The sequence below is a fragment of the Callospermophilus lateralis genome, chromosome 7, assembly GCF_048772815.1.
Source record: "Callospermophilus lateralis isolate mCalLat2 chromosome 7, mCalLat2.hap1, whole genome shotgun sequence".
In the NCBI taxonomy this organism is placed as follows: domain Eukaryota; kingdom Metazoa; phylum Chordata; class Mammalia; order Rodentia; family Sciuridae; genus Callospermophilus; species Callospermophilus lateralis.
Window position 1 is genome coordinate 38,865,746 of NC_135311.1, and position 15,533 is coordinate 38,881,278.

General features: G+C 30.9%; 1 protein-coding gene across 1 annotated transcript in view; it reads right to left on the reverse strand.

The window, feature by feature from the left end:
* Positions 1-2,575: 2,575 nt before the first annotated feature.
* LOC143404208 (nudC domain-containing protein 2-like) overlaps positions 2,576-15,533 on the reverse strand; it is a 32,649-nt gene continuing 19,691 nt past the window's right edge. The window contains exon 2 of the mRNA XM_076862485.1: positions 2,576-2,867. Coding sequence (XP_076718600.1) covers positions 2,576-2,867 — 292 coding nt within the window. The remainder of the gene's footprint in view (positions 2,868-15,533) is intronic.

Here is a 15,533-nt window from a genome sequence, read left to right on the forward strand (position 1 = left end):
AGTAAAATTTAATTTTCATTCTTTGAAATGCTGTTAATAATATTTTTAAGAATGTATTAAGAAGTTCCTATTGCTAACCCTCAATTTACAGACTTAGGTTTGGGAAAATGAAATAACAGTTTTTTTTTTTTAAATGTTACTTTTTAGTGTTGTTGATTCCCCCTCCTTCCCCTAGACCTTTCTTAGAATTAAAAAATACAGAAGCCTTCTTCATGCTGTCTTACATTTTAGGGCAATAAAGTCATTCACATTCTTTCAATATTTTCTTTCTTCCTGTCTACCAGTATATAATTAGACAAATTTATTGTGAAACTAAGGCTGTATCTCAAGAGTCACACTTGAATAACTCTCATTCAATTAGGCATAGGAAGTCCACTATGTATGGAGAGTCCTGGTTGACTTCACATCATGGGGTTTGTGAAAGACTTTGTCCTGTGGCAGATGGAAATGTCACTATCCTGGAGGATGTAAACTCCTCTGGCTTGCCATCTCCTTTGCAGGGTTCTACATTCATGACTGGTCCTACATTCACTTCTTGACAGTAAAGGGATATTTCTACATTTGTAAAAATTCAAGAAAAAAGGAATTTACCCTAATTCATGAGTGTTAAAGGTGAAATCTGGTTGAGCAAGTTTCTTAAGACTGAATTTTTTAGATTTGTGATAGAAAAGGTATTTTCCAAATGATATCTGAGATTTGGTTTCAAAATTTTCAGACAAAAGTCAATTCTCTGGTATTTGTACTTGCTAAGTTCTGAAAGTCTAGATTTACAGAGCAATCCTGAGATTCCTTGTATAGTTAATTAATGTTCTTTGCAATATGTATACAACAAAGCAGAACAAATCTGAATTCACTAACTTTCTTGTGCTAGAGGACAATCTTTGGAGATTACATTGATCACAAAATGAGAAGTCCAAAAATTGTTTAAAATTTAGTTAAGGTTAAAAGATCTTTTTCAACATTTTTCAATAAAAGGGAACTTAAGGGTTATCTAGAGAATGAAAACTTACTTATTATTGATTTAGAGTCCAAGATTTAATAACCTTACATGTTAATTTGCAGAGTTTTCCTCAATAAAGTATCAACATTAACTCCTGTCATGTGGAACAGAAAATTCCAATGTTTATAGATTATGGCCTTATTGAAAATTAAACAGTTCTGAATATAATGGAGTAATCACAATCTAACAGTTCTTTTCTTATTTATTAAATCACATATATCACTTCTCCTTCATTGTTCAACTAGTTAAATAAAATTTTGACATGAATTCTTTTGTATAAGAGACTATTTTCTTATATTTTTAAAACTATAGCTTAATATAATATTAATATTATACGCACATGGAATTAGAAGGAAAAGGGGCACACATTCACTAAAAGTCCCAAATTATACAAAATCCTTATCACTATTAATCAGTGAAAAGTTATTTTAGGTTTATAAAGCTTTTTGTATCTATTTTACATATAAAGTTAAGATACCTGGGAAAAAATAAATAAATTCAGAAATTTCCCTATTTAAACACCTTCAAAAGTAAACAATTTGGGTGGGAAATTTTTTTCTAATAAATATCTTCATTCATAATATATGAATTGATACATTTTATATAATTTATGTTTAAGTTAATTTTTTTTTGCTTTTGTGTTTGAGAACAATGTTTATTCTTCAGAATTCTTGTTTTGCTTAAATATTTTGGTATATATTTAAAGCTTAAAAACTGTCATGTTATTGCATTGACTTTTCAAATTGTATGCTATTTTTTTTCATGTTGATGCATTCTCTTCATTTTTCTATTACTTGCTGGTCTAATGGTATCGTACACACTCAGAATTCAGTGACTACAAGGACTTGTCTATGGCCACTACTATTTCCAGACACTCAAGAAAGAATTTTCAACCAATCCCTCAAAAATCTTTAAGAATGAAAATAATTCATCCTGTCTTTAGTCCTTGAGCTCTTTGAATTACTGCTATAAAAATATCAATCATTTTCTCTTTTACCAGTTTCATCTTTTGTCCTTGTCCTTTTTTTTACCTTCTTCATAAATTATGTCTCTGCCTACAATGATACTATTTCAAATGCCACCAAAAATTCTGTTGAGGATACTTATTTTCTTTTTAATGTTACAATATCATTTTTTCCACTATCTGAAAAAGTTTATTAAACTTTATTAGTGCATCACACTTATCAACAAAAAAAAAAACTTAATTTTCCCTGAAGGTACCCTTTCATTTAATATGATCAGCACCCCAATGTTTTTTTGTTTGTTTGTTTGTTTGTTTTTTGTAGTAAAAATATATTTAAATATGAAACTGGTAAAATGTAGTGTATAAAACTCCATGCTGAGCAAAAATAAGTTAAAATATATTACCATATGTCCACAGACAGTTCCTATTGTATGTTTCCTATGTAAATCATATTTGAATGCAATTTTTAGAACCATACTTAAATGTATTTTGCAATTTAAATACAAGCATCCATATTTTTCTTCTAGCACAAAGTTTGTTTTTTTAAGTTGGCAACATCTGCTGGGATCCACAGAATGTAGAAAAAAAAGAAAGAAAAAGAAAAAAAGCAGTTATTTCTTAAGGTTTAAAAAATCTGGTCCACCTTTAATATAGTTTCCTGAGATTTCTGCTCCACTGAGGTCAAAACCAGGATTTTCTTTTTGGAATCTCTCTAATGTAAGTTTTCTCTGCATTTGGTCTTGTACCCAAGGATCAACTGCATACTCAGATTCTAGAAGAGAAGTCCAACAATTTGCCACATCTCTCTTTGTCTTTGAGAGAACAATAGGAACCATTTTTCTATCCTCCAAAGTCCATGTTCCCTCATCAGCTATTGTAGAATCAAAGAGTTTGCCCCCACAACTTCTCGCATAGAACTACCCTACTGTGCTCCTCGACTGGGGCTGATGTGCTCCAGCCACTGCTGCACTGAGCCACACCTACAATACCAATTTTGACATTAATATTGGGAAATTAAAAAAGATTATGAATTCATTACACTAATTGTTCACACACTTCATAATTCCAACATCGTTTTTTTAATTAAGAAAAGGAAATTAGAGGGTATCTTTTAAAGTCCCACAAAAGTAACATTTCTCACAGTTTCTTTAGCATAATCTACTTTTTGAGTTCAGCTTCAGTTCTTGAAGATGAATCCCTTGAATGTTATAATTTCAGGAAATTTCTTTTCTATTGTTTATGAGAAAATGAGACATTTTATTTTAATAATATTTCACTGTAATTGTCAAACATTCAAACTGAGTCATTTGTAAAATTAAAAAAAAAAAACACACCAAACAGAATTTTTTTTTAGTAATGCTGATGGTGAACTGCCTGTAAAATATTCTAAATATTTATGTAGTGGCATATTATTAGCACATTAATTTAGTGTTATAAGTAGTGTCTAATTAGAATGGAAAATGTTATAGAATGGTGAGATTTTTTTTCAAGTTTTCTCTAAGAAAGACATAATTTGTATTGATTGTAAACATTTTCATGATCATAAGAGGCTACAATATTTCCATTAGGTTTTTACTAGGGCTTTGTCTTCCTGTCTGAATGACGGTTAATTTCAAGTACAATGAAATATGCTATTTTGAGAGTTGTTTTTGTAACAACAGTTTTATCAGCACTCTAATTTAATAAAATGTTGTATTTGAACAAATCTGTTAGCAATCAGAGAAGACAAGTAAACCTGCTGATGCATGTCAGTGTTTTAACTCAAGGGTCTGGTGACCTCTCACTACTGTGCCAGATGGTGACACCCTAGCACATTCTGACTGGCACCCAGGCTCTGGCAGCATCTTGACCCACTCTGTGTTTACTACTATCTGGAGTCTTTGCTACCATTCCTGGCCACAGACACAGGCACCATCAGCATCAATATTGAATCCCACAAAGTTATCATGGCCTCCAGTTCACTCTATTTTATTTGATTTAAACTCCATGAAGCAGCACATAAAGGATAGTATTCAAAGGGAAATGGTATTGAAATCAATCCTATTCTGTCAATTTTCATGATGTTTAAGGCATGAGAACTTCAATGTCTCATTGAGCAATATCTTCATCAAAGTGTCATGTTGCCAAAGTGTGACAACAAACACAGTTGTGAGAAGCACTATGACTGTAGTAGTTCCTTCTGTCTTTTTATATACAGTAGGTTGACTGTAGTTAGCATGTAGTACATTTCAAAATAACTAGTTCTAAATATTCTAAATATTCAAGTATTCTTGCAAAAAAGAAATGATAAACTTTTTTAGATCATGGATATGCTAAATATCATGATTTGATCATTATACAATGTATACATATAAAAATTATTATACTTGAGTCCCCAAATGTAAAAATTTGTCCATAAAGCAAAGAAATGAAAACAAAAAGATTACATCACGTGAGTAAAAATTATAGAGAGAAAAATGAATAATTAGAAACACATTGTCAATGACCTCTGGTGAAATATAAAATCACATATGTAAATAGAAACTCAGAAGATGATAAAAGGGAAACTAACACAGAAAAAAAAATCAGATAAAGACTGAGATGTTCCTAAATTTGAAGGAAAATGTCAGCATACAGGTTTAAGGAACTAAAAATATTCCAAGTAGGAAATCTATTTTGTCAATTATATCTAGATGCAATTCACCAGTACTGTTAAAAGCAAGAATAAGGAGAAAAATCTTGAAAGCAACCAGAGGAACACTGATGCAGCACATATGGGAACAGCACTGGCTTTTTTCATCAGAAGCAATCCTATACCAGAATACAAGAGAATTATTTACTTAAAATACCAAAGAAAACAGTCTCCAATTTAGAGTTCTATATCTTTAAAAGTATTTCTCTAATAGTAAGTGGGAACAAAGACATATTCTAATAAATAATATTTGAAGAATTTTTTCCTGTAATTCTTCAATTTAAAAAATCCACAAGTTGTGTTATCTTTTAGAACAAACTGAATAAAGTTCAGATGTGTAATCAAACATTAAGGAAAAAAGTTATTCCTTAATAGCACAATGAATACAATAAAATATGTACTATACAAAAAAAATAGAATTTAAGTATCAATTAAAACCAGTAAACATGGCTACCTGCAATAACATGGATTACTTTCACCAATACAGCATAAGATCTTCTTGAAGAAAACATCTGTTTCTATGCCACAGAATAAAACCAGGCAAAATTAATTGATATTGTTACAAGTCAGCACAGTGTTTCTTTTCATTTTTGGAGTGTGTGGGGGCAAAGTAGGATTAATCAGTGAACAATTATTGGAGTGAACAATTACTGAAGAGTTCTAACTTACATGCTGGTAATTTTTTATATTTGCCCTATTTGGCAATAACATTTGCTTTAGTAAAAATTTCAGCTGTGTGCTTTAAGTTTTATGCTTTATACATGTGCATAAGATTTGAAATTGAGTTGAAAGTATAAAAGTATATCTGCAAGCATTCCTCTAAAATGATAGTTAATGATTATTTTATTTATAGTATTTTCTCTTATATGAAATATTTTATAAGATTCCTCTCAAGGGCTGGGATTGCAGCTCAGTGGTTGAGCACTTTCCTCGAGTTTGTTAGGCACTGGGTTTGATTCTCAGTGTCATGTAAAAAAATAAATAAAACAGAGATATTGTGTCCAACTAAAAAATGTTAAAAAAAAGAGACACCCCTCAATAAAAATTTTTGCCCTTGGTAATGTAGATAATAATTCTTATGTCCACACTGGAAAGCCTTCTAAATTGAAAAGGTAGGGGTATATTTTATAATCTTGGCATTGTCATTAATTTACCTGACATGCCATGGAGACATGAATTAGCAAGGAGTACTAAGGAGTTGGTGGACTTTGGGAGAAAGAATGGAAGGAGCAGTAGGAAGTTCTGAGAGCTAAGGCTAGACATCATACCATGGAACTCCATCAGGTGGTGCTCTGTGAGAAATGTTTAGAAATATGTGATTTATCCAAATATTCTTGAATAACAAAGTATTTAAAATTTTATATTATAAAAGATACACTCACCAGATGGTAGAAGATAGTTTAGAATATACCTGAAGGGAAAATACTCATCATATAATGGCAGAAGACTACATAAGGCATTAGTAGTGCAAAGACAGAGAAATGGTGAGGATTTGAGGAATATGAACAATGTAAACTATTGAACTTGATGGCTACGTATAGCAAAGCAAGATATGAGAAAAATGGATAATTTATAGACTTTTGCAATTTATGGACTAAATTTTTCTGTGCTTCACTGATATGGAGAAATACAAGAGGAGTAAGGGCAATGAATCAGAAATATATGATATTTTTCTTAATTAGTTAATGAGTAATTCTAGTTTGATGTTTTACTTCTATTTTCCTGAAGTGATACTCTAATATTTCTTATACTGGTCTGATAGAGCAATCAATTTAGATCTGTTAAGGACTTTTGATATTGTATCCATGCTTTGCAGGAATCTTCACAAATGGAGAGAGCCTTTTAGGAGAAAAGAGAAGTTTAAACTAAATGCACTAATTTCACAGCTGAAGGCTTGAATAATCTAACCAAGCTTTGTATGACAGTCTCTTGTCCTACATTTCAAGGGGATCCTATAACCTAAAATAAATTTCCTAGAGACAAGCTGTCCATTTTTCAGTATTGATTGTCTCTAATCTGTGGCCATTATAGAGAAGATTGAATGTTAAGATAATTAAAGGATTCAACATATTTTTCATTTGTTCACATTTTTACAGATAAAGTTACTATGAACTAAATTGTTTAGAAATTTCTGTATTTATTCTTGACACAAAATAAATTTTCATCAATTAAAATGCATATTGAAACGTATCACTTAAATTGACTTCGTGCTAATTAAGTTTACTACTAATATCTTACTTTTTAAATTTTGCTCTCCTGTTCACATTTTTAAGAGTGAAGGGTCCAAAGAGTTTGCCTGTATTTCTAGTCACTATCAGTTCTCACCTCATCTTCCTTCAAAAATAATTGTTTGACACTGTGAAGGTATTTGCACAATGATTTATGTTCAGTGAGCAGATTTCTTCCCACAGAGAGTGATTTTTTTCCCTATTAAATATGCTATGGTAAATGCCAATTCTAAATTTTATAGAAGATAATTTTCTATGGTATGATGCTGTCATCAATCTCTTCTATTTATTTTCTGCATTATCTTACTATATTTTACTTTTCTTACTCCTTCTTTCAAGTCATAAGTAATCAAACATGCTGAATTCAAGTTTAACAATGCACTTTCCACTCATTATTCTTTGATTTTGAATATCTATTAAGAATACTGAAATAAAAAAGAACTTCTTTATCTCTATTTATCATTGTTTGTCTTTCTACTTATTGGTTTAAAATAATAGATTTATATTAAATGTGTTTTTAAAAATCAAAAAAATCATAAGAATTTCAAATAGTCTCTACATGATGAAATTGGTAGTATATTCATGTGACATGATGTAATTTGTTTTTTCCTACTCTCCAATACTTAAAGTACTCTATTTTTCTTTTATATTAGTAATGAAGTTATAATGATGTCTATTAAAAAAACTGACAGAAGAAATTCTGAAAGTAAATTTATCTTGGACATGTCTTTCTTTTTAAATTTATTCTGTGTAAATAAAAAAATAAAATGAAAATAAGTGCCTAAGGCATGGAATTTTTAAATAAGTAAATGAAATAGTCCTATTTATCTCAAAACTTAATACTATTCCTAACAAATATATAGGTATTACCCTTATTTAAACTCGTAATTGTACCTAGTGTATGTATATGTGTTTTTATGTGTGATATATATAACATATATGACATTGTATTAACATGATTACTTGTATACATACTATTATGATGATACATATATTTGTAGACAAATTTAAATGGAAAATAATTAAATTATGTGTGCATATCAGTAGGTGTAAAAACACCAGATGGATTAAATCAACAATTGGCAATATTATGTATTAGGATACAAATACAAGTGTTTTGCTATCAGCATTTTTTGTAATTGACTCAACTGGAACCAGTTCATTTGTAAATCCACCATGGTATTAATGCAACATTTTCAGTAAGAATTGTTTATAAACAATAAGAGTAATTTGTGATGTATCTAGTAACATTTTAAATCAATCTCTCTCTCTCTTTCTCTACCTGCAAGCTTTCCTTGATACAGGGATTGAATCCAGGGGCATTCAGACACTGAGTTACATCCCCATCCCTATTTTTTTATTTTATTTAGATACAGGTTCACACTGAGTTCCTTAGCTCCCCACCATTGCTGAAGCTGGCTTTGAACTTGAAATTCTCCTGTCTCAGCCTCCTGAACTGCTGAGATTATGACATAACTACAGCGCCCAGCTTGTAAATCTCTATTTTAATGACACTTTTTCATAACATTAATAATAATATTTATCAAATATAGAATTCAATTTTTTTAAAACCATAAAATACTTGGATAAATATGAAGTGTTTTACTTCCTAGTTAAATTCATATGGACTGATGTAGATTCTGTAGGCTTATAATAATCTATTTTGAAGTTTCTTCATTGAATCATGTGATATTTCTGGTAGCACAACAATAATTCTATCAAGATATTGAATTTGAATTTTCTAATAGCATCAAACTAGTGGATAGAAGAGAATTCTTAAAATAGAAAATGTTAAAATTGTTAAAATTTTTAATCATGTAAACAACAGGATAAAAGTTCTGATTTTATTTTATTCTTTTTAAATTTCAAAATGTGAATGAATATGACTCTTCTATGAAGAAACTTATTTTTTACCAGTTGGCACAGGGAATTAAAATGTTCCCAAGATGTTTTCTTTGCCCTGTAACACAACATGTGTGGGTGCACAGTTGTCCTCTGGAAATTATAAGTGTCCTGAGATTTAGCTATTAGATTTTCTTTCCTATGTGAAACAATAATTGGGCTGGTTTTCTCAAATCACAGGCTGAGTTAAGTGATTCATGAGATGAACATGTCATTGGCTGTCTAGATATTAAATCACTGATTGGGTTCAAACCATATTCTTGTTAATATGATTAGCCTTGGTAAAATCATTTTAGAGACTGAATACACATAGGCAGAGAACTTTAAATATTATATGGCGGCTCAAATTTCTGTCTGTTAATCTTGTCAATTCCCTGTCCATAAGCAACCTTTGTTTCTATGTGCATAATAGAAATATTTTAGAAAAATCCTAAACTGGATTCCACTTTAGTTGTTTTTTTTTTCTTTAGTACCTTCACCTCTTTATTTTAATCCCATTCCTCCACAGTGGGGATGGAAAAATTATCAAGAACTCTAGAAAAGCATAACCTATTCAAGTGATGAAAAGGACAGTCATTATAGATTCAGAGACAGGACATTCCTCCTTGAAATATGTGAAACTAATGTAATTTTCTTCTGACTCAATTCTACAGCCTGTACCTTGTACAGTCTACTTCCCACACAGCTCTTTCCAGATTGGTTGTCAGAAGCATCATTAAAAATATATTAATATTCTCAGAACTCATGCTGCTAAAATGTTTTCACAGGTGATCAACTATATGGAATATTGGGAAAAGCTCTGCATATTTTTAAGTGATCAATTTCAATTTCTTTTAAAGGCCATTTACCTTTATACAACTTCCTAATATTTAAAATAAATGCCTACTCTTTCATACAAAAGTTGATTCATATTTGTTTTTCAAGATTTTGAAAATAGGGCTGGGGATGTAGCTCAAGTGGTAGTGTACTCGCCTGGCATGCACAGGGTGCTGGGTCCAATCCTCAGCACCACATAAAAATATAATAAAGAGTTGTGACCACCAAAAAACTAAAAAATAAATATTAGAAAATTCTCTCTCTCTCTCTCTCTCTCTCTCTCTCTCTCTCTCTCTCTCTCTTTAAGAAAAAATGAATTTGACAGTTTGCTTTTTATTATAGCTATGCCTGGGAAATTCAAAACATCATCTATGAGAAAATATGTCTCTCTTAACACAGTCGTAGTTTATTCAAATGACACTGAGTTACATAGATATTTTTCAAAAGAAGACATAAAATGGCAAAAATAAAAAATGCTCAATGTCTTTAATTATCCAGGAAATGCACCACAAAATCACAATGAGGTATTACTTTATCCTAGTATGAATGGCGATTATCAAAAGACTGATGACAACAGGTTTTGGTGAGGGTGTGGAGAAAAGTGAACACTTGCACACCATTCATAGGAGAGTAAATTAGTACAGTTTGGTGGAAAATAATATGGAGTTTCCACAAAACTTAAAAATAGAATTACCACATGGTCTACCAATCACTAGGTAGATAACAAAAGGAAGTAAAATAGGTATCTGCATTCCTAAGTTTGTTGCAGCAATATTTACAATGCCCAAGACATAGAAGAAATTTAAGTGTTCATAATGGATAAAGAAAACTTGATAAGTATACAAGGTATTTAAAAATATTTAATAATAAAGAATTAAACTCTGTCATTTGTAATAACACAAATGAAATTGGAGATCATTGGTAGCAGTATTTTATAGTAAAGCCAAAATTAGCTTTTTATGTCTATGTTGTGAGATGGCTCCCAATTTTAAGAGGGACTCAGACTGAATTTATTATATCAAGTGAAATAGGCCACATAGACAAAACAAGTCCAGAGGATCTCACTCAGATATGGAGTCATTGAAATTGTGAGTTAGAGTGGTTGTTATCAGAGGCTGGAGAGAAAAAATGTGTAAAGAAATGGGGAAAGGCCTATCAATGTGTCCTAAAATACAGTAGGAGAAGTTCAAAATTTTCTGGTGTGCTATTGAATAGCAGAATGACTATTGATGATAATAATATACTGTACATATCAGAAACTTATAAGAAACAATTATGAACAGTTATGTTTTCCAGGAAAAAAAAACAACTTACTTCAATTCTGTCATTAATACATGCACTCAGAGATTGTATTTGTATTTTATATTTAAAAGAGCAAAAATAAAAATGGAAGGCTTTAAAGGTTTTTGGGTTATGCAAACTTTCAGTTTATATGGAAACTCTTACTGTATTAGAATATAATTTTCAATAGTGGAAGTTCTCTTTAAGTTGTTTATTTTGATGGTAAGTAATAGAGAAAATAATCACTGCCAATTATTTCATGGTTATTATAAAACAGTTTTGTCATGAAAAGGGAGGAAGGTCAAAAATAATCCATTCAAATGCAAAATATGCTAGGCATAAAAAGACAAACTATTTTTCTTCATGGAATTATTTTAAGGAAAAAATAAAGGTTGACAAGAAGATTTTAATACACATAATTTTTAAATAGATACTGATGATTTATGTCTCTCTACCTGCAAACTAATTATGTTAGTACTTCTTTTTAAAGTATAACATAGCATATCCACAATTTTTTGTCTAAAGTGTGGTTGATAAATCCAGACAGAGGTACAGCAGGCCTGACAGCCTGGTAGTCTTGGTTTATGTGGTTCTCTGTGTTGAAGAAATCTGTGGCCTTCTGGGAAAGAACTGATGAAAAGGAAAGAATTTAGGTGTATAAGCTGGGATCAGGGTGGATTGGCAATAAAGAATAATTGGATACAGCATTTTTAGTGATTTATTTCAGATTATTTGCTCACTTAATTCAATAAACCCACAACTGTGTCCTATTGCAAGGGGATCAGACTAATGATGTGTACACTAATGAAAAAAAATGGGATGAACTAAAGTACTTATGTATAATTTCATAAACTCTTAAGAATAAAACAATTAGTATCTACCTGCTTGGTAGATTTGTCTGTCACATCACAATGACATTGTAAAGCAAGGTAGAAGGCCAGTGAAGTCACTGCTGTTTCTTCAAATCTCTGACACCAAGGTCAAAGCACTCTTGACCATGTCTTCTTCCACTAAGAATAAAATCCTAAACCTGCCTGCCTACAGCAATTGCATTAGACACAGGATTGCCTTAAGATTCATGGAGACCATATATCTCTTCTCAATGAACCAGGGTGGGTAAAGAGAAAGTGAAAGAAACATGTTATGATCTGGACTACGACTTCCCTGAACTCAGGTAAGACTCATTTAAAATTAGGATGAATACCCAGATGAATATGGAATAAAGAAGATTAAATAATAGTTGAGTCTTTGTTTTCCTGCTGGGTCTATTTATAGTTATAGGAGACAGACTTAAGCAGTTTTGTTTCTTTTGGTTGTTTTAATCCTGGGTAATTTCCCCTCCTCTAATAACTCCTGCATTGCATGTAGTAAAAATAATCATTCTTAGCTACTCTTAAACAAAGTGAGCACCCTAAAGTATCCAACATTCAAATCTTTTCTTTCTGAAAGAGAAATAAAATCTGACAAGGTTAGTATTCTATGATACTGCAATTTAAGAAAAAGAAAAGAAAAATAGGGCTTCATTCTGAGTTTCTAGGTCAGCAGGTTTGGAAACATTATAGATCTTTTTCAAGAAGAAAATGTAAATAAATTGTGCAAAAGGTCAACTTAGGTGAGTTCATCCAGAATCAATACTTAGTTTTCATAATTTTAAGTGTATCAGATTAAATATTTAGAAAAACAAAGCAGGTTTCCTTCAAAAGTCATTATAAAATATATATTTTCTTTTTTTACCACATGTTTTAAAAATATACTGTCATTATTAATATATTAATAGACATTAATTTAATATTAATCATAACCAGCTTTTGTTGATTGATAACATTATATAATATTTCCACCCTCAGTTTATGTTCCTTGTACCTCATTTTAATGTATATTTTTTTAAATTATATAGGGTGTAGACATGAAACATGCTCTAAACTTACATCCAAGTTTTGAAAAATTTAGTTGAATCCTGATCATGTACACAAGTTTTCTTAGCTTTATCGTTGTTTTATATCCAATGCACATTGCTTCCTTGTGCTTTCATTTTTTGTATCTTGTATCCATTTAGGTTTGGGGATAGTATTTATTAGAATGGACTAATTTATTCTGTGGCAAGAAACATATCCAAAATATCAGGGGTTCAACAAGTTTGTTCTTCCACATAGCATACTTTTTGCATGAGTCCTGTGAGATCTTGGGTCCTTAGATTCACTCCAATTTTTAATAAATCAGAACTTCCCACATTATTAAATAAGTGAGTTCCTCTGTCTTTAGGGATGAAAAGACAAAATTGGAAAATTACCCACAGGTTTTTCAATGCCTTAGCCAGAATGTATCAAATCCTACCTACTGGTGTTTCAATGTCCAGAATTAGCCACCTGGCCTCAATTCAATTGCTAGTAAGAATAGGGAAAAAAGGGAAGAAAGAAGAAATTTGATGAACACCAATCTCTTTATTCTTGCTCCTTTTTACTCCTGTAGCTACTCTTCTTCTATGTCTAAGAAAACCAGCAAAGTGTTTTGGATACTGATCTCTCATTCCCCTCCATCCCTGCTTAGGTTCCAAACAATGTCTGCTTCTGTATTATTTCCTGAATTTTTGAAATGCTCTCTTGATAATCATAGATCAATGTGAAATTTTCTTCTTGCCTTTTATAAAAAATGACTATTCTCCCTGAGGGTCTCTAAACTATTTCAATATGAAAAAAAAAATCTCAGAGCAGACATTAAAATCATTTTTTAAATGTGACCCTATTCTAAAATTTGGAAAACTTTTTTATTACCAACTACTTCCTCTTGTGTTAATACCTCAGAAACTTTTGGAAGATTTTGAAATACTGTAGCAATAGACTCTGGAAGAGCCATATAATAAGTGAGATTATGATTCAAATATTTTTCTAACCTTTTACGTAATTTGGTTGTCCAGAATCCTTCCTGTCAAGAATATTATTACCCTATTTATATGAGCTTTTAAGGTATTGAAGAGAAATACAATGAAATAGATCAACAACAACAACAAAAACATTAGACAGAGTTGTGAAAGGTGTGCTTGATAATTTTCTTTACTTTTCAGGCGATTTGTTCCTGGGATTTTCTTAATATAGTGAAGACTCAGAACGAAAGAGACTCTCTTTCTAAAGATTTCATTATGAAGAGTATAAGAGTATGGTCATGCTCTGAAGATTAAAATAAAATAATAGGAGAAATGAGGCTTGATTTCCTGCACCCTAATGTACTAATCAAATAAAGACCCCTTCTGACTTGAGAAAGTGATAAAATAGGGCAGAACAGCACAGCATGTCCTCTGCATGAATAACAAGGAGAAGGTAGAAATAATTTTAGCCATTGTTTTTTCATTCTTAATCACTTAAGACTTGGCCATTAAAGCTAGGACTTATCTGTGAAGTAGTCAATACCCCCTAAAAACTCCTGTTCTTTATTCATGAGGTCAAATATCTGGATGAACATGGCTTACCATATGTATCATGTGAAAAACAATAGGCCATAGCTTGAAATATGGAGGGTATGTATTAGCTTAAAATACTCTCCTGTTAGTGAAAAATAGATTCCTTTTTTAAAATTTCCTCTGAAAGTATGAAGAGAAAGTTCCTCCTTTGATCAAAATGAAGTACAGAGACTGAACATCCACAGTAGAAAACATGATTTCTTAATATATATTTATTTTATTAACAGATGTTAAGTACTTATTAATTGTATATATAAATGAGACTTACTATGAATAGTCATATTTCATTATGACTATTCAGCTTGTTTTAATATTTTTTTGTTCTCTATCTCCCTCCCTTTGGCACCCTTCTTCATCCCAAGAAAACTGCTTTTAGGTTTATTTTTATTTATTTTTAATTTAATTTAATTTAATTTAATTGGATTCCACATATTGAGATAGCAAATGATACTCATTGTTTTATTTCTGGCTTCTTTTGCTTAGTATGATGTCCTTGAGTTCCATCCATTTTACTGCAAATAACAGGATTTCATTCTTCTGGCCCTTGATCAAGGAAGGTGAGAGAGATGAGTATTCATGTGAACACAGTATTTACCCAACTTATTCCTTGAAAAACTTCCCAAACAACAGTGTAGAGTAAAATCTGAGGTGAAGTCTAGCACATTCTCCATGTTGAGGTATCAGGGCTGAGAATCTGGAGAGACTAAGGCGTCTAAAGTTCAAAAGATGGAGAGGATATCAGACTGTAATTTTGATTTTTATTTGTCTTATTGTTAATGATGTTTAGCACCATTTTATTCATCTATTGGACATTAATAGTTTGTCTTCTTTAGAAAAATTCTATCAGGCCCTTTGATCACTTTTTTTTTGTCTTAACGAGCAATTATTTTATTACTCCTTAGTTTCATCACATTTCCTTTTGAAGTGACAGATTGGGTGTGAATGTATTTTAATCTGATAGGAAGCATTCTCCTTATTGTCACATAAAAAATAACAAATTGGGAACAACTGTCTTTAGGTCAAACAATGATGCATATCTTTAATGACCACTTTTTAATCAGGTTATTTTTTTTTCGTGGGTTTTGTCACTGAATTACGAATTTCTTTCATATTTTGTACAATAACATTTTGTCAGATACATGACTTACAATATTTTTCTCATTCCACAGGTTGCCATTCCACTCTGATTATTGCCTTCTTTGCAAGATAAAGATATT